This window comes from Electrophorus electricus, chromosome 7, assembly GCF_041902795.1.
Source record: "Electrophorus electricus isolate QZ-2024a chromosome 7, ASM4190279v1, whole genome shotgun sequence".
In the NCBI taxonomy this organism is placed as follows: Eukaryota; Metazoa; Chordata; class Actinopteri; order Gymnotiformes; family Gymnotidae; genus Electrophorus; species Electrophorus electricus.
This window is the reverse complement of record NC_137503.1, coordinates 34,665,441-34,684,962: the sequence shown is the minus strand read 5'-3', so window position 1 is coordinate 34,684,962 and position 19,522 is coordinate 34,665,441. Positions and strand designations below refer to the sequence as shown.

General features: G+C 43.2%; 1 protein-coding gene across 1 annotated transcript; it reads left to right on the top strand.

Annotated features, from left to right (window-relative positions):
• The first annotated feature begins 296 nt into the window (after nt 1-296).
• pla2g4ab (phospholipase A2, group IVAb (cytosolic, calcium-dependent)) lies at nt 297-18,604 on the top strand. The gene is made up of 19 exons (XM_081718234.1): nt 297-814; nt 2,746-2,899; nt 4,864-5,013; nt 5,178-5,259; nt 5,493-5,641; nt 5,780-5,893; nt 6,089-6,126; nt 6,924-7,068; nt 9,088-9,224; nt 9,396-9,618; nt 9,805-9,919; nt 11,971-12,108; nt 12,686-12,775; nt 13,387-13,452; nt 13,702-13,917; nt 14,262-14,446; nt 14,778-14,967; nt 15,539-15,696; nt 16,195-18,604. Exons 3-19 carry the CDS (start codon nt 4,918-4,920, stop codon nt 16,315-16,317), a joined length of 2,265 nt encoding a protein of 754 aa, XP_081574360.1. The 5' UTR covers nt 297-814; nt 2,746-2,899; nt 4,864-4,917; the 3' UTR covers nt 16,318-18,604.
• The last annotated feature ends 918 nt before the right edge of the window (nt 18,605-19,522 follow it).

Sequence of the window (19,522 nt, the reverse complement as noted above, 5' to 3'; positions counted from 1 at the left end):
GACAGAAATATGTTTCAGTAGCATTCGTGCTGTGTGACTTATAATAGACGACTATTTGACGAGGTCGTGGGAACTATAAAAACAATTGAAAAGTAGTTACAATCAAACAACTAAATAGTTTTAATAGTCTTGAGTTTGAGAAATGCGCTATATAAAACAAACAAACAAACAAACAAATAAATAATAATAATAATAATAATAATAATAATAATAATAATAATACATACATACATACATACATACATACATACATAATTAAGCAAAATTAGTTGCTAGTCCTATTGGGCTGTTAACTCACATTAAAATGTTTAGGCTACAATGAAATACCGTACCGCTTCATTATCAATAATATTATTTCCCTTCAGTATACCAAAGCTTCGAAACGCGCGCCCCCTCGTGGAAGGAATGACACCCGACCGTGCGGGTGTACCGGATCAAAACGCTCGTGCCAGTAGCAGCAGGACATTTGTCCCTATTAAAAAGCTCCTTAGTTGGAGAATTCTGAAGATTCGTGTTCCCCACATCACGTCTGCGTTGGGCCTCACGTTTATATTGACGCTGGCCTCTGATTCATCCTCCGGGGTTAGGACCTACAACTTCTGCAGCAGTTCTTTCTCATCGTTGCAGTTCGGTCAGCGCACTTGCAGGCTCGTTAACGGGTCGGTTTAACGTTCACGTTGAGCGACTAGGGGCATTTTCATGTGTTAGGAAGACTCGCGGCACCGCCCCCATGGTAGCTTAAACAAATATTTGTGCACAGGAAAAAATTCGATGTTTTCTTGGATTTCATGTTTGACATAACCTCCATTCCCGGGTAAGTGCAGTCCTCGTGTCTGCGTCTGTTTCAGTGAACTAAATGCCAAGCTTGCTCTCAGCAAGTCAGCGCAGTCACGCACTGTGTAGTTGTACTGTCTAGTGCAAATCTGAGTTTTCTACGTTTGATCTGTATAGCGTTACTTTTCCTCCGTCCTGCGGATATTGCCACACAGCTGCTGTTGCACATTTGTAAGCTCTCCTAACTAAACGCTATTGCTCTGACCTTAGTCCTGGGAATATCCTACTGAACGTGATTCAGCTTCGATCTTAAACACAAACATCGCTGTGCAGAGGACCTGGAAGTTTTATTGCTTGAGAAACTGAGTGGATTCATTTGAAAGTTCGTAAGGAAGGTCGTAAATAAGTGACCTGTAGCCACGGCCTAGAGACAGTCCCCGCGCCAGACCCCACTCGGTGTGCCGATGCTTCCACCGTTTTCCTGAGAAACGAGTCCCGTTTCTCGACAGTGCGCGACCGCGAACACTACGGAGACGAGCGCACGCACGTCGGTGCGCAGCGACAGGTTACACGCGGGAACGTTGATGAAGGAACGACCGAATTTAACGCACGAGATGCTCCTTCGAGGGTGTTTAATGTTGGTAGATCTCCTTTTATCGTTTGGGAATTGTGGTCTACATTATCGCTTGCTTCCAAAGCGTTGCAGTGGTGGACTTAAAACACAAAGATATGTAGTATATGGTATAACTTAATAACTATATATATATATATATATATATATATATATATATATATATATATATATATATATATATATATACACACACACACACACACACACACACACACACACACACACACACACACACACACTGCGAGTTTTGCAAGGACGCAAGGTAGACCGTTGGGCCAATTACCGGAGTGATTTGGGCTATTTAAGGTAACCCATTGCAGTCTTCACATTGGCACGGTACTGATGGATAACACTGATTCTCATATTAAGGTTTGTCCTCTTACCCTCGTAAATAGTGCAAAGGGAAATGTAATGGACCATTAGTAATGAAATACTAGGTGCATAACACAGCATGGCAGACCAGGTCATTGGACTAGCCTCGGACAATAGTTTTAGCAGAATTATCGTTTGTTTATTTTTGCAATGGTACCATAATAGTCACAGTAGACATAATCTGTGTCACTTGTAGTTTATTTATTGTTGGTGTAGCTTTCTGTGCCCGAGGTTGTCGGAATAAAAAGGCAGCTCGGATCATCGCCAGAATCGTTAAATGCGGTGAGATTTTTAACACTCGGTGCGTAAATAAGCACGTGGGCGTTTCCACAGGGGAGTTTTGCTCGCGATAAATTACTAACCCTTTTCTAAAAGCTCATTAAACTGTTCAGTGGTGAGAATTCAGTCATAATGTTCACGCTTCGCTTTCTGTTGGATTAAACAGTTCGTCCAGTACAATGCATTCAGCATTTTACAGTTCGCTGTTCCAGCAGTGTGCTCTGTTAGCGTGACTCTGCATAAATGAATGGTTCGTTATAGATTGAGAGATTGTTCTTGAACTGTCGAGTTCTAATTTAAGCATGCTGTTTTCTCATATAGACTGCTGACTCACAGAGATTAGTGAGTGAGTTAGAAATGAAAATGGAAGTGTGTCTGTGTGTGTGTGTACTTTCATCCTGTTACCAAAGACCCTATCTTGGTTTCTCAGTTGCACACTTCCCCTTTTATTGCGCTCTCTCTGACATGGTCATTCTCACGCACGCACGCACACAGTTGCTTCAATGCGTTGCATCACTAACATTTTATAATGTTTTATGTGTAATAAAGTAAATATGATTGAAATATAGGATATTGTTCCAATTTTGCAGACTTTTCTCATGTTACCTGTAATTAGACTACAGTTTAATCTTAAACCTGTCATAAATATTTCCCAAATCCCCCTGATCCCACCACCTGCTGGACAGCCTTTGTGCTGGCAGACAGATGAGCAATCCTACTCTGGTGATGTTCCTCTGGGAGTGAAGATACAGCCGCTGACGAGGACAGAGGAGAGACAGTCCGGATGCCCTCGACCTAAACGGTGCCATGTCTGCTCTGGACCCTTATCAGTACATAATTGTAAGTTCAGCACTCCTCTCCTGCTCGAGTATTAATCCTTTCTTATCGCTGACGTGTAAAAATAATTTGTATTCTTCTGTAGATAATCACAGAAAACTTATTGCACACCCAGTTTCTGTCTTTTCACAATTTAAATGCTCGGGTAGGTCAAGTGTGAAGTTGGGAAAATTCTTTAGTACGTGTGGTATCGCATACATGGTGCGGCTGTAGAAAAGCTGTGTGTCTGTGCAGCTGTAATGTTCCATTGTTTTCATGGAAACCACTCAGCTGTTTGTCCAGTGCCTTGTCATCTCCAGACTGGACTACTGCACCGTGCTCTTGGTAGGCCTTCCCCTCTGTGGTACCAGACCCTGCAGCTGGTCCAGAATGGCGCTGTTTGACTTCTTTTCAAGCTCCCAAAGAGCTCGTTCCTGTGTTCCCTCTGCTGACGTCCTGGAGCAGCTCACATCACTTTTAAAACGCTGCCGTTCGCCTACAAAGCCTTATGGACTGGCATCCACGTGCCTAAGAGCCATAATCAAACCTCTAGTGCCTCTAGTACTGCTCGACTTGAACCACCAACCCTCAAGACTCAGACATGGTACCTGTAGACTAGAATGAACTTTCACTGGCTGGCTTTATACGAAGACTGAAGACTCACCTCTTCGCGGAGTCACTAAGCACTTTTACTGTGCTCTTTTCCATACTAGCCAGGGCCACCTACTGTTGGTTGGGGATCTGCATTTGATGGCAACTGCAGTGCTCTTCTGTATGTCGCTCTAAATGTCGCGTAAACGTAGCTCTGCTAATATGTAATGCACTAAACCAGGCCAGGAGAGCCAGGTATGTGCTCTGGCACCAAGCTATCCGAGTTGCATCCCTACCGCGACCAACTGCAGGTGTGTTTCATCTTGGCTTTGTAGCAAAGGCAAAGGTCAGTGACCACATCCGACCTCAAACCCACAGGAGGGTAAACACAGCACAGCAGACACACATACGCCCTGCTGAGGGCAGGACTGGTCGTACGCGCTGTTGAGGGTTTGCTGATGTGTTATGGCCACACCCAGTCCTTGTGTGCTGTAGGTTGCTTGTCTACTAGTGTGTATTCCATCTGGAAGCCAGCCTGGCCATCAGGATTCAAAGAGTTTGAAGATTCATTTGCAGGACTCAGTAAGTTTCCACATAGGTGAAGGTTGTGTGGTGAATTATATAGTTTGTGATCTTTAGAGTCTGTGTGGTTTCCTGTACACTCCCAAATAGCTGCTGGTGTTTGAGAGACAGTCATAAGAGGTATGAGCTCACACTGACTTCTCATTTGTGTCAATAACGCTCAACACACCCCATCACTTTCTCCACTTACACATGTATTCTTTCTCAGTTATGTCCTCTACATTGGACTCTGTGGTCTTGAGCTCTTCACACAAGACCAATGGGGCAATGACCGTTGCACACAGGAAAATAAATCTCCAAATGTAAAGTGTTTTACTGAACAATGCAGCATCCTTGGTAGGTGTTGGTAGGATCCTTGGTAGGATCTGCTCCTACCTACAGAGCCCTGCAGCAGACACGAGAGAGGGTCTACTGTTGTATTTACCAACTGTAATTAACTATGATGATCATCCTCACTCCTTGTGTCTGAGCTCTGTGCATTTTTTTCATTTCTTTTTTGTGTGCAAGTAGCGCAGAGCAGTAAATAAGAAATGGAGGTGATGTGTGAGAATGCAGAGAAAAATGTGAGAAAACACCAATAGTTTCTGCCATTTTCTTTATTAGAAGTAAAAAAGACTACAGAAGTAAAAAGACTACAGCACTGATGGCAGCAAAGTGAATTAAATGTGGAACCAATGAACGCCTACATCATTGTGCTAGACTTCTAGAACATTCCACTGTTCTTGGCATGAGTGGATAAGCCTGCTATGGAATCTGGCCTGATCCTGGCTAGTAGCCGTTCCGTGCTGAACCGTGTCCATATGGATATGCTGCAGGAACAACGATAGGACTGTTTGGCCCTGCAGTGGAAAAGGGGCTAATGAGAGCAGATGTTTGGAATGGTAGGCGGAGCTTTGAGAGAGGGCGCACACCAGGGGCGGTCCTCTGTAGCTGCCGTCTACACTGGAACGTGCGAGTCGGGCTATGTATGTATGTATGTCTGTCTGTCTAGATTTAAAAAAAAAATGTTTTAACTGTATATGCACTTGGAAATAAATACATAATGCATTTTAATATAGTTATTTAATTCAGAATTTAATGTTTGTGCTTTAGAGATTTAATTCTTGTGTGTGTGGTTTCTTGTTAAAAGGTAGAACAGCAGTACTCCCACAAACTCCGAGTGAAGGTGCAGCGGGCTGAGAACGTCACCAAGGGAGCGCTGGGGGACTTGTGTGAGTGCTGGAGAATTTTGGGTTACTGGTCATCAGAAGAACCGATGAAACTAGATCATCATGTCTGAAATGTGGAGATGTTTTTATCTGAAACGACCATGAACTTCACCAGTGAATGGCCTAAAAAGGTCACAGAACTGAGCAGTGTGTGTGGCAGGCTTGTGGCCTGTTGTTGAACTTCAGGTTAAAGATGTTTGAAGTGTGTGTGTGTGTGTGTGTGTGTGTGTGTGTAGTGGACACACCTGACCCCTACGTGGAGCTTTACATTCCAACAGCCCCAGAGAGCAGGAGGAAAACCCGCCACATCGATAATGACATCAACCCAGAGTGGAACGAGAGCTTCGAGTTCATACTGGACCCCAACCAGGACAATGTCCTGGAGGTAATGACCCTGTCATGTGGCTTCACGTCTACGCTTTTGTGTCTCACCGCTGAGTGATCGAGTATAATAGCTTCTCCTTTTCAACAACATGGTTCAATGTTTTCACTGTTACTTACGGGTTGTGTGGATTGTTTTCAGTTGACGTTAATGGACGCTAATTATGTGATGGATGAAACACTGGGATCTGCATCATATGACATTTTCAAACTCAACGTGGGACAAACAGAAGTGGTTCCTTTTCTCATAGGAAAAGTAAGAATCTCAATAAGCAATCGAATAATTTATTTATTTCTAAAATAAATTCTACAAAGAAACCTTTTCCCTGTTTCTTTCACTTATTTTTTCTACGTCCCTTCTCTGCTCTGTGAAGCCCAGTATGCTGTCGGCACTTTAAATGGTGGTGAGTCGTGTTGCACTAATAGTTTGTCTTTTGCGTTGTTTTGACAGGCAACCATTGTGTACTTGGAACTGAGTCTGGAAGTGTGGTGCGTATCCCAGCTGAACATGACACAGCTGTCTGTGCTTGAGTCAGCCTTGACATACCCTGCTGCTTCTGTTAGCGAAACGAGAGCTGTGTGTGCGAGCCTCCACTGTAGTCTCCATGTAAAGTGTTAGCCGGAGCAACCTCGTGACCGCGGAGAGTGTGTGTGTGTGTGTGTGTGTGTGTGTTGGCAGCATGCTGTGCCACTGACACAGTGATGTGTCACTGTGTCTGGAATGCTATGAATCTCTTGCTAAAAGGAAACTCCGGTTTCCTTTTAGCAAGACCAGTGACGAAGGTAGCCAGCGCTGTGCGAAATCAAGAGTGCTCCCTAGGGCAAACCCAGCCAGTCTGACACCCGTCACCAAGCCCGTCGGGAGCAAGATTAGGACTGAGGACGTGTGTAGCAGCACAGAGGATTAAATATAACGAATATCATGAATCGCTGTACATTCAGATTGTACCTGTGAGTGAAAGGACACAGTCAGTGGGCGTGTGCTTGTGTCAAAACTAATCACGTTGTGTGTTATTTCTTGTGCATCGACCTCTAGGCTAAAAATATGCCATATGCACAAATGGCAGCATTTAGCTTCTGCACAAGCTCATTGAAGCATAAAGGAGGCAGTTTGGGTTTGTAACCCACTTCTGCTGTTCCACACTCATCCAAAGGCTCCAGTTTCAAAACATTCACAGCACTGTATTGTACTGCCGACTCTCACTGTGCGCATATCCGTGGTGAGTGGTGTATACCCGTGAGGTGTGGCGTGGATGTGTGATGTGTGCTGTGCCTGTGTTTCCCAGTTCTGGCATGGATCTGCGGTTTAGCTTGGCTCTCTGTGACAAGGAGAAACTGTACAGGCAGCGACGGAGAGACCGAGTCATGCTGGGCATTAAGAAACTTCTGCACATGGAGAAACCTCATCTCCTGCCATCCTCCCCTGAAGAGGTACAGTTTTCACACACACACACACACACTACTGTACAACCTTCCATGCACGTAGTCCAGAATCTGATGGGAAGCAGATGAGTTTTACTCATGATGAAGTCAGCGCAACACCAGGAATTTTTGATTAGCAAAAATCAGTTATGAGTGTTTCCCCGCTCCCCCTGCAGGGTCCTTCATTGCGGGTGCCTACGCTGTGAGTTGTAACACAGCTTTTTCTTTCTGTTGGTTTGTATCTCTAAGCTTACAAATTAAGAAATAAGGAGAATAATGTTTGTGTGTCCTTTAGGAGTGTATCAGGGTGAAATAATGAACACTGAGGTGCATGGCTTCATTGTGCAGCATCTTTTACATGTGGAGTACCTCAGGTCTCTATCTTGCGTTCAGATTTAAAACTCTCCATAGCACAGCTCCAAGCTGCATGTCTGATCTCGTCAACCTCTCATCAGGCTCCACCCTACAAGCTACTAATCCGATGTTTGTAACTGTTCATCAGAAGGTGGCTGGGCTTTTATTTGTGGCTATTCCATGCGTTAGCAACAGTCCCAGATTCATCAAATCACCCTCCCCACCTAGAAGAGATGTTTTTAAGTCAAATTTAAGAACCTTTATTTTCCCAGGCATTTGAGTCCTTTTTGAGCTGGTTTGTTCTGGTCTCGTCATCAATTGCTTTGTGTCTTTTATTGTTTCTTAATGATTTTCATTCTCCCATCATGTTACTTTGTTAGGTAATTATTTTAGTTGGTGTTTAAGTTTAGTTTGTTTTACTAAACTTACTGCGCGCGTGTGTGTGTGTGTGTGTGTGTGTGTGTGTGTGAGTGTGTGTGTGTGTGAGTGTGTGTGTGTGTGTGTGTGTGTGTGTGTGAGTGTGTGTGTGTGTGTGTGTGTGTGTGAGTGTGTGTGTGTGTGTGTGTGTGTGAGTGTGTGTGTGTGTGTGCGTGTGTGTGAGTGTGTGTGTGTGTGTGAGTGTGTGTGTGTGTGTGTGTGTGAGTGTGAGTGTGTGTGTGTGTGTGTGTGTGTGAGTGTGTGTGTGTGTGTTTGCGTTCACTTATTTCCTTTATTTGTTCTAATTCACATCTTATCCGGTCGATCAAGTTGTGTAGCACTTTGCTTGACATCAGCTGTTTTAAATGTACTGTGTAAATAAATTTGGTGTTGCTCAGTGTCAATAAGTCACAAAGTTTATAGCTAGAAGACCGAGAGCTCCCAATCGGCAATGACTCTCGGCACAGTTAGCATGCTTCTGTCAGTTGTGACTTCTGGCAGTCAGACGCAGGCTGGTTATGTAAAGGATGTTGGCACGGTCAACACGGCTGGCGCACACAGCTGTGTTTGTGTGTACCATGTGATTGTGCTTTGCAGTGGACTGATGTCTTGTTCCAGCTGTCTTCTGCCAGTGTGAAGTTTAGGCATGATATCGACGGAGCGTCATTGACTTGTAGACTCGGGAATGTTGAACATTATTGCTGCACTATTAAATTACTTTTTGTTTAAATGTCATGAAACCACATGCTTCCTTTATATGACACATTAAATTATTCATTTTAAAACTCATTTAATTAGTTTATTTACTGTTTGGTTTTATAGATGCTTTGCTATTCAGTGTCAGTAGCTAAGAAAAATCTTAGCAGGTTTGATTCTTGTTTTTACTATTAAAAGCGAATGTGGTCTGTGTATTGGTGTGTTTTTAATTTTGGTCAGTGATATCAAATCATTGAGTGTAATGTCAAAAAAAAACACACACATAAAGGTGGACATTGAATTATGAATAATTATGAACAAGGGTAATTCATTGCTTCATTTGAGACGAAGGACTGGTGGAATAGCTGGGAAGAACCGAACCCTTGTCTCAACTCTGAGTTGTTGGGAACTCATTATTAATCATTATTAATCATTGTTTTCATGTGAAATTGTGGCTCAAGTGAGGGTGATGCTATTGTCGCTGATAGAAAGTGACCTCAGCAATACTGGAAGTTGAAAAGCTTGCTAAAATTCAGGAAGTGATCTGATGTGTGCACGCAGGTTCCCGTCATAGCCATGCTGGGGTCAGGAGGAGGATTCCGAGCCATGGTCGGGTTCTCGGGAGTCATGAAGGCGCTCTTTGAGTCAGGGGTTCTGGACTGTGTCACATACATCGCTGGTCTGTCCGGATCCACCTGGTGAGCACACGTCATTCCGCCCTCCATCCCACAGTCTACCTGTTCTGCACTGGAAAAGAAATGTGTGTCTGGAAAATTCTCCACGTTCTCCATCCATCCCTCTGGATGTCTTCACTACACGAGTCCATATGTTTCTGGAATTGTCCTGTTTTTTCTTTCTCTCTCTTGCAGGTACATGTCCACATTGTACTCTCACCCGGAGTTCCCTGAGAAGGGTCCGGAGCAGATCAACCAGGAGCTGATGAAAAGTGTGAGCAGTAACCCGCTGCGCCTGCTCCTGCCACAGCACGTCACCAACTACGTCCAGGCTCTGTGGAGCAAGAAAGCCAGCGGCCAACCCGTCACCTTCACCGACATATTCGGCATGCTGATCGGAGAGACGCTCATTCCTGCCGTGCGTGCAGCGCAGTCTTTGCAGTCCGATGCGTAAAGAATCCCTAAACCTCCTCAGTTTCTGGCTCTCCCTCCTTGCTTTCTTTGGCTGGAGGGGGAAACTGAGTTCATTCTGTGTTTGCAGAGTGGGGAATGATGTCCACCTCTGTCGGTCGGTCTGTCTGTCTGTCTGTCTGTCTGTGTATAGAGGATGGACACTAAGCTGAGTGAGATCCAGGAGAAGATTAATGAGGCCCAGTCTCCACTGCCCCTGTTTACCTGCCTGCATGTCAAACCGGACGTGTCCGAGCTCATGTTCGCCGGTAAGTGTGCCGCATGTCTGTGCCTGCATGTAGGTCCTTGTTTTGTATCCAGAGCCTGTGAAGTAGCTGTTTTGAATGAGTAAGTACTGTTTCTGTGTTTCCAAACCCTTTACTCTGCTGAGCCATGACCAACCAGTGGAAATGGACTTGGAACTAGAAATCTGAACACATCACATTAGTGACATCACTCAGAGACAAGGACTGCTAATTAGTGACAAGTACTAACTAAGACACTCAGACATGGGCCATCTGAACAGATTAGTAAAATATGTCCTAGTTGTTTTCTTGTTGGGGGAGGTAGAGTTGATTTCGATGGCCTGAAGAATGCCACAGCTGTGTGCACAGGTGCATCTGGAACTGAATGTCAGGTGTACGTTTATCGTCCACGCCTGCTGTACGTCAGTGGAATTCATCTGCATCAAAAGCGGAAAACTGATGGACTGGCAAATCCTGTCTCTGGGTGCACGTGTGACGGACTGCATCTCCCTAAAGCCTGACCTTTTTCACACGGATGGAATATACTTTATTTAGATGATTTATTTATCTTCAAAGTAACTCTAAATATGACATTGCAGATCATTGTGCAAAATCAACTTTTATTAGTTGAATCTTGCAGATATGTTCATGTTTATGTATTATAACACCGAATTCCTCGATTACAACCTTGAGAAATGGCTTTGTATGCCTGTTTGCACATGTGGTTTGCAAACATTACACAATAGTAAAGTGTTATGAAGCTGTTTGGTGTTATTAGCTGGTCGGCATTGAACTGATCAGATTTAAAGGCGTTTTCTTTGTAAATCAATGAAAGGAGTGTGTTATCGCGAATTACTACATGACGATCCAAATCACAGCAGTGGTGCTTTATTGCTTTTGTACAACAGTTCTGCAAAAGGAAGAAACGAAGCCCGAAGCGTAATACTAAGTCTGCTTTCACATCGCGGTTCCTTCCGCCAAAAAACCAAAAACAAAACAAACAAACTTCCAAACAAATAACGTGTTGCTATGCGACAGTAGCGGTCGCCCGCCTAACAGTTTACAATGAAAGCGAATGTGAAGGACAAAAAACTAACACTAAAATGATAAACATTGAAAGATGGGCTTGAGTTATTGCGTTATTTGTAAATGTTCATCCGTATACGTCCGTTTATTGTGCGGTTAAGGGGCCACGGTTGCTTCGCTTCGAAGTGTTTAATCCCCCTAAACACCTTTTGATGTGTTTGTGGTTTCTCTCCTGCAGAGTCTGACCAAACGGGCCGCAAGTTAAATGTTGCCTTATAAAAGTCATCCGCTCTCCTTTCGCGTTTTGTATATGCACGAAACAACTAAACTATTCGTTTCTTAGCAACGTGCCAGCGTGGGGGCCACGTTTACCGGAACTGGTATCGTCACGGTTTAGAACGCTTCTCAGCCAATCAGGGGGCGAGGTGAGGAGCGTCATCCAAGCACACGCTGGGTGGTGTTTAGTTTACATCCGCTCAAACACTAGCCTTTAGCCTTTCCTTTCTAACCTTTGAGCGTCTCAGATAGAGAACTCGGTTTTAGTTTTTCTTTGTTTTCTTTTTTGGGGCAGTGAATACTTTCACTCTGGCCAGAACTGCCAGACACATTATTCAGATCCTAAGAATTTAAAATGTGTTTAAAAACATAACGTTCCCTATCATTATTTAGTAACATGGATCAGGTCTAAAGTCTAAGTAACTCTTCAAAGGGATTACGCAGAGAGGGCAAACATTACTCATCAATAACGCCGCTGGTTGTCTTGTGCATCATCATCATCATCATCATCATCATCATCATCATCATCAGACAATAGCCCTCGTCATTCTGGCACTGAAATAGCCCTCTATAGAAAACATTAATGAGCACTGTGACACACCCTGTTCTGTGTTCTCAGTGGCTCTGCCACAAGGAGGCACAGTGCGGGATCGTGCATGCAAATTCCAGGCCTTCACTGCATACATGGAACTACTACCCGCATTCCTGCCGTCTTCTAAGAGTCTGTGGCTGTGTGCTAAAAGTGGCACTGTGCTCTTGTTTTTGATTGACAGATTGGGTGGAGTTCAGCCCGTACGAGATTGGCATGGCTAAATATGGCACATTCATGACCCCTGACCTTTTTGGCAGCAAGTTCTTCATGGGTACTGTAGTCAAGAAATATGAGGAGAATCCTTTGCATTTCCTAATGGGTAAGATGCAGTTTCACTGTTATTTCAGCTCCCACAACCTGTTTCTCTGTCTCTTGCACATTATACTGGAGGGAGCAGCAATTTCTTAAAATATTAAATTAATTAAAAGGTTTTCTCCTGTGTCAGCTCAATTGATTTCCCAAGCAGCAATAACAAGGTGAAACAAGTGAGGGTATTTCTAAGGAAATGATGACACTACTTCTGTGGTGGTACAACTGAATGCTTCCTTTGTAGGAGTGTTTATAGTAAACTGCGTTGTACAGTGCTGTAACATGTACTTTCAGGACTGTGGTACATTTGTGGGGTCAGACGCGTGTCTCTTGAAGGATGGGAAGGTTAAAGTGACTTAAAGCACAAAACCTTCTTGCATCTTAATACTGTTTAAGCACACACTACTCGTGAAGATGGATATCTCCGTTAAATGAGTGTTCATAAACAGAAGTTTTACATTTACAGTGACGTGTACAGCTCCGTGCAGTATGTGTGCAATAGTTAGCACTTTTCATTTACTCTAAGGTTGACTGGAGAAATAAAGCAGAAGTCTGTGTGTGTGTGTGTGTGTGTGTGTTTTCTATAGGGGTGTGGGGCAGTGCCTTCTCCATTCTTTTCAACAGAGTGCTGGGAGTGAAGGACCTATCTGGAGGAAGCACTATGGAGGAAGAGCTGGGTAGGAGACAGGCACATCTAACAGTGGCAGTGGTAGCTCAGTGGTGAAGGTACCAGTTCAAGCCCCACCACCGCTGCCAAATCACTGAGTAGGGGGCCTAACCCTCGCTTGCTCAAAATGTATTCAGTCATAATTATAAGGGTTGTTTGGATAAAAGCGCCAGCTAAATACCACAATGTAAATGTAGTGCTGCATTATCTCAGACATCACCCCCGAGAGCACATGGTGAAATATGGGAGTGACGTACAGCCGGAGGTTGTAGCTGTGAACTGAGCTTCTTACCATTTGATCGTTATCAGACTGCTTAACTTCAGTTTCTGTGGTTAGTTAAGCATCAGTGTTCAAGCCCATATACACTCACAGGAAAAACAGTGTTTAGAACTGCATGATAAGATCATGACCTCTTTAGTGTTGTGTAGTGAGACATCAAAGGGGGGAGGAGGGATGCAGAATCTCTTGTCTGGTGCTAATTGCAGTAACAGTGAATACATAGATTTCTTTGAACACACAGTACTCCTGTAGTGTGGTTGGATGGTTCTCTGTGCAGCGTGCTTGTTGGTGTTTTGTGTAGTGTGGCTGTTGCTTGACTGTGGCTGTTGCTTGTCTCCCAGAGCAAATCAAGCCAGAGCATATCGTAGGAGAGGACAGCCTCGACAATGATGAAGACATACACAAAGGTGAGAAACTTCTGCTCCTCACAGATCTGCTCAGTCGATGGGACGCAAGCCACTGGTCCCGGGTGCCACTAAAGAGAGAGGGAGCAGACATAACTTAGTACCCTGAGGAGGAGAGAATGAGAAAGGGAAGGATGGATTGAGAGTAAGGGAGCAGGGGAGAAAGGAAGAGATGTGAGTGAGTGAGTGAGAACACTTCTTTCAGCTGAGGCAGGTTTGTTCTCTCCCTGAATGCTACCCTGTACTGTCCAGCCAGCGTGGGTGAAGAGCATCAACAGGCCAGCTGGATTCAGAGAATGGTCACGTCTCTGTTCAGCGATTCGGCGCTCTTCAACACACGCGAGGGCAGAGCCGGAAAGGTGCACAACTTCATGCTGGGCCTCAACTTGAACACCAACATCCCCTTCTCGCCCTTCAGTGACGCTCCGGCCCCCTGCAGCCCTGAGGAGGAGGTGGATGCGGTCACAGGTTAGAGAGAGCGAGTCCCACTGACAGCTCCACCAGTCGTCATACTGGGAATCTCGCCCAGGAATGGGACATGGCTGGAATAACAGTGAATGAGTCCTTTTTAGGGGATAGTTAGCCTGACTTTGATTTGATTTGTACTGTACTAAGTTGATGCATGCTAGCTCTCATCGCTATCAGTGTTGGCATTCGAAGGTGAAAAATTACTTTAAGCGCTGCTGTTGTGATTTAATGATACTCTGGTTATGAGAGTAATGTGCAGTATTCTTTCTATCTCTTTTTCTCTCTCTTTTTCTCTCTCTCTCTCTCTCTCTCTCTCCCTCCCACTCTCTGTTATATGGTGTCAGACCCAGACGAGTTTGACCGCATCTATGAGCCACTGGATGTGAAGAGCAAGAAAATCCATGTTGTGGACAGTGGCTTGACCTTTAACCTCCCCTATCCTCTAATCCTGAGACCCCAGAGGGGCACTGACCTTATTATCTCCTTTGACTTCTCAGCAAGGCCTAGTGACTCCAGTCCTCCCTTTAAGGTCATTATATACCCACACACACATGCAAACACACTGATAAAAGCATCACACGTTCATACAGATACGCAGCTTATGATCGTCACACTGCATTGTTTTAAAAAGCTAATAGATCCTACAGACTATCAGTGATGCTCTTTAATTACTGATTAAGTTTGCATTATTATGGGTCTAGTGTGGGATTCCTGGTTAAGGTAATGTAAGGTTCAGGTGTCTCGCGCCTACATTGACATGTTACAAAAGGGCTGAAATGGATGAATGGTGTTGCCAGGTGCTCTACAAACCCTTATTGATGCATGTTTCTTTATGCTTTTTTTTTTTTTTTTTTGTACAGGACCTTTTGTTAGCTGAGAAATGGGCACGCATGAACAAGCTTCCCTTTCCAAAAATAGACCCGAAAGTGTTTGACCGGGAGGGGATGAAGGAGTGCTACATCTTTAAACCCAGAAAAGGCGACAAGAATTGTCCAACCATCATCCATTTTGTCTTGGTTAACATAGACTTCAGGAAGTTCAAAGCTCCGGGTAAGTGTGGATGTACCATGACAGTAAAAGTTTTGGTCACAGCTGACTGAATGTGTGGTTTTTTTTTTTCAGAGCATTTTCATCTAATGATTTATTCTTAAATTGGTTTCTAAGAAAGATTATGTAATTATGTAACAGTGTAAGTTGAATAAATGAATTGATTTCCAAAACTATTTAAAACATTGTCACATGTCTCTATAGCTGAGTGGAGACTGAGCTGAAGCTCAGACAATGTTATAAGCTGCCTGGTGAGGGGAAATAAAACCACGAACACACTTGCTGAAAGCCCACCCAAGCTTCTGGTACTCCAAAGCCTCTGGATGTACTGAGCTTTGAAAATATTTTTGAGACACAACCATGCCACCCCTGTTACTACTGAATTGATATTGAATGTTGTTGATTTTGAAGAGGGATCACAGTGTATTGATTTATAAGATCAACATATTTCCCAATCTTAATTATAACAGCTGCCATGTTCTTTTTAATTGTTTTATTCATTCTTTTCTAATATAACGTTAGCATTTCACATGGAACTTTTTCCTAAGAGAAGCTGCTTGTGTGGACTCTGTAGGAGTTCCTCGCCAGACGGAGAAGGAGAAGGAGTTTGCAGACTTTGACATCTTCGATGACCCGGAGACGCCGTACTCTACGTTTAACTTCCAGTATTCCAACCAGGCCTTCACTCGGCTACATGACCTCATGGAGTTCAACACGCTGAACAACATAAAAGTAAGTGGGCAGACAGTCTCTGCTGCGCTGTTTTCTGCAGATGTCCCGAAACATTCCATGTCCTGAAATGTTCCTGCCAGATTGTGTGAAACTGTCAACTCTCCATGACACTAAACTATTATAGTCGTCACTAATGTTTTTATCAGGGCAAGGTTTAACTATGCTACAAGGTATAAACAGAGCAAGAATGTAAGAGCAAATAGTTCAGCAGCATTAAGAGCTGGAATCAGGATCAGTCTTCCTGCAGGAACTGAGTTCAGACAGAACTCTTCTGAGGGGCTGCAACTGCCTTGCTATGCATTTGTTTGTGTGGGTCTTGTGGCAAAAAGGGACTTATTCTATGAACCAGTTTACTAATAATGAAAATAAGTGACCAGTAGTTACCAGTTAGTGTCACACACATGATGCTAACTGGTGGCTGCTAGCTTGTCATTTCCTTTTAGCCATTTTAGGCAGATTATTAGCTTTTAAAAAAATTTGTTCCTGTTTCCTTTTCAGGTGATCAAAGAAGCCATCATGGAAAGCATTGCGTACAGGAAGGAACATCCATCCCGCTGTTCGGTGTCTCTCTCTCTCAACGAGATCCGCAGCAAGACGTTTCTGAAGAGGGCCCACAAATGAAGGGGATGAAGTAATATCGCGGGAAGCGCAGGAATACTGTTGGAATTGCTGCCTGATTGTTCACATGCCCAGCTTGTATTCTGACTGAAAATGAAGTGATTTGAAGGAAGCCATGTAATCGTCATGCCGCGCAAACCAAAATGCCATCCTGGAAACACTTGGTTACGGTCTGCAGCATGCTGGTGTTTACAGATGCCACACTTATTATTCTTGCTTGTTTCACTCAAATCTACATAAAATGTGAAGTTAAACTGGTTCAGTCCAGTAGCTTATGATTTCAGTGCTCAGAAATAATTTATTAAATCTTTAAGTGCCTTTTGAAGAACAGCAAAACTATTACACTCAAACTGTAAATGAATAAACCACACTAAGCATCGTTTAGGTATTTTCAGGGACATACTGCTACAAAAGACCTTAAGGTTCACTTAATGACTTTTTAAGTGCAGGACAGACGTTTTATCAGATCAGGATGTCAAAGTAAAAGTCCTCTGTGCTGTCATTCCTTCTCACCACAGCCATGCTGAGGGAGAAATTATATATATATATAGAACCTCCAGTTCACAATACTACAATTAAACAGCAAATTAAATTGGAGAAAATACAAATGACAATTTGTGAAACTACAAGTTTCCCTGCTTGTCAGCTGTGAAGGATGCTGAGTTAGGCTTGTGTGGGTTAGATGTTCAAGCCATTGCTGGGTATACCTGCCTGGTGCATAACTATCCTACACCCCACAGTGTTTCTCACTGATGGGGTCCAGAGTGACTACATTTTAGAATGACTTTACACAGTGGATCCATCACATCATAGAGGGATACACAGAAACAACAGGAAGTTTCCTCTTAGGTTTATGACTCTAAACAGTATGTGTGTGATTTATGTGTGCATAATGCCAGGAACTGTGCCATTATCCGGTTTATGTGGTTGATGTTGAGATCACATTGAGGACCAAAACAAAGCTGTGTGTGTGTGGAGAAGTTCATGCATGTTTTGTGAGCTTCAGTCAAGATTTACAGACACCCCAACCTCACTGCTTCTGAGAAAGACGTGAAATACACGCTTGCCTGTGTTGTGCAGTGTGTGTGGATGCTGGTGACACACACCCGTGCAGAATTGTACACACTAAAGTGTGAATGGAGCAGTATGAGGGTCGGGTCTGTGCGCACCTGGCCCCTATGGCTTGCACGACTCCTGACTCCTCCTGCACTGAAGCGGGACTGCTGCCTTTGCGTTATTTTATACACAGTCCTGGAATTACATTTAATATCACAATTCTATTATTCTAATATTTGTAGAAAGTAAAATCTGTTTTTGGATTCATAAAATGGATTACTCTTCTTAAACAAATCCCATTTAATTAACATCCCATTTCTTTTGAAGGGGGTTTGGAGGAGCGAACTGTGAAGTTGTACTGAAACAGTAGATCTTAAACACATTCTTTAAAACGTATGAAGGAACAGGCTTTATATAAGGTACTGCCCACTCACACAGTTACTGTGAACCTAGAGAAGAATGTCCAGCCAATGCAACGTGTACGAAGTGCAAGTTTGATATCATAAATGTCAGGAAACCTTAACATGTTTATATGGCTTATACACAGAACATGAGTGGGATGTGCTAAACTCCAGTTACAGAACGTTTTCTCTATATGTTGTTTCACAATGATTTCCTGCCTAACATCTGGGGCTTGTCACCTAGACGAGCACAGGAGACAGTTAAACCAGTTCTTTGGGTTTCTACTTGTTCTGGGTCCCCTGTAGCTTTGGGGTCATTCGTTCTTACCTCAACAAAACAGGGGCCTGTTAATTGATGTTTTTCCCCCAATGCATAAAGCTCATCCATTAACTGGATTATTTTTCAAAAGTTTCAATTCTTATGATTTGATAATTTTTCTTTTTTTTCCCAATAATCACAGGATGAAAGATTTTGTATTTTGGGTGAGTGTTAGACATATTGTTATATAGGATAATTAATGAAACTTGGAAGTCTGTAATTTGTAAGACATGCAATCTTTTTATATACTTTTAAAAATGCAAAATAAATACTTAAAGGTGATACCATGTTTAACATTAAAAATACTTAAGAGGATTGTAATTCTTTGTACACTATAACTTAATATAACCATTGAAATTTCCTTCTGAATCAATAAAGTCTTCTATTATGTAACAACGTTCTCTAATTACACAGTAAGACATCTTGACGCATCTTCCAAATTCCTGCATTTTAATGAATTTTGAATAATAGCATATTTGTGTATTATTAGACAAACACGTAGGCCAAGGTTTTTTTTAATTAAATACAACTGCCTCAGTGTTAGCATGTTTTTGTTTCTGAAACTGGTTTCTAGAATAGCTAATAAAGGATGTGACTGCAGCGTCTCTGTGCGTATCATCCACAGGCTTGTTCCTCGAAGTGTAATATGATGCCACTAAACCTCAGACACTCTCCTGTGTGAAAATGGAGTCTGTGCAGGGGCCAGGCTTTTGTCAGGTGTGTTTCAGGGGTATGAGATACAAGGGGATATGTTTTCAACTAAAGTTCAGCTCTTTCCCAATAAGAGCCAATGAAACTAAACCCTGGGTGGACCCTGTCTCTGGTGTTCTCACTGTTTTCTGTCCTATTAAGCAGTTCATATTAAAAGAATGATGTAAAAGAACACTTTACTTAAAAGCAAAGCTTGCTAATAATGAAGAAAGCTATAGTCCACTTACAGATTTTTTGCTATTTACTAGTTTACCATTTTCAGCAGTTTTGAACTTGATAAGTTATGTCAAAAAGAAGAAGGCAGGTTTTGGAATCCCTCCTGCTTTCTGACCTCATACAATAATTAGGTGGCCAGAAAGTGGTGATCCGGCACGCCAGGCGGCTGGGCTTGATGGGTAGCTTTGTGTTTAGAAGGTTCTCGTGGGAAGGTAGCAAAGGTTACACACCTGCCTGTTCATTCATTCATGCGAATAAAGAACAAGTTGTGCAGGCCTGTGAAAAATTGTGTGCTAGATAAACCTTGAGGTACTGGTAGTGCAATGAAGCGCGCGCCCGCGCGCGCGCACACACACACACACATTGTGGTGGTTGTAGTCTTTCATCTTAAACTATGGAAGAGAGATTACTTGTTACAGCTAGCTTCATGATCATTAAACCACCAATTAAATCACTGCATACCAGGTGGAGTTCCCCTCATTCCTGGTATTTATAATTCCGGGTT

Bases quoted from the DNA above. Each gene is read 5' to 3' on its own strand.
- pla2g4ab (XM_081718234.1), top strand. From the start codon at position 4,918: ATGTTTGGAATGGTAGGCGGAGCTTTGAGAGAGGGCGCACACCAGGGG. The intron at 5,260-5,492 runs GTGAGTGCTGGA...GTGTGTGTGTAG, and splicing joins GGGAGCGCTGGGGGACTTGT to TGGACACACCTGACCCCTAC. The intron at 12,776-13,386 runs GTAGGAGACAGG...CTTGTCTCCCAG, and splicing joins CACTATGGAGGAAGAGCTGG to AGCAAATCAAGCCAGAGCAT.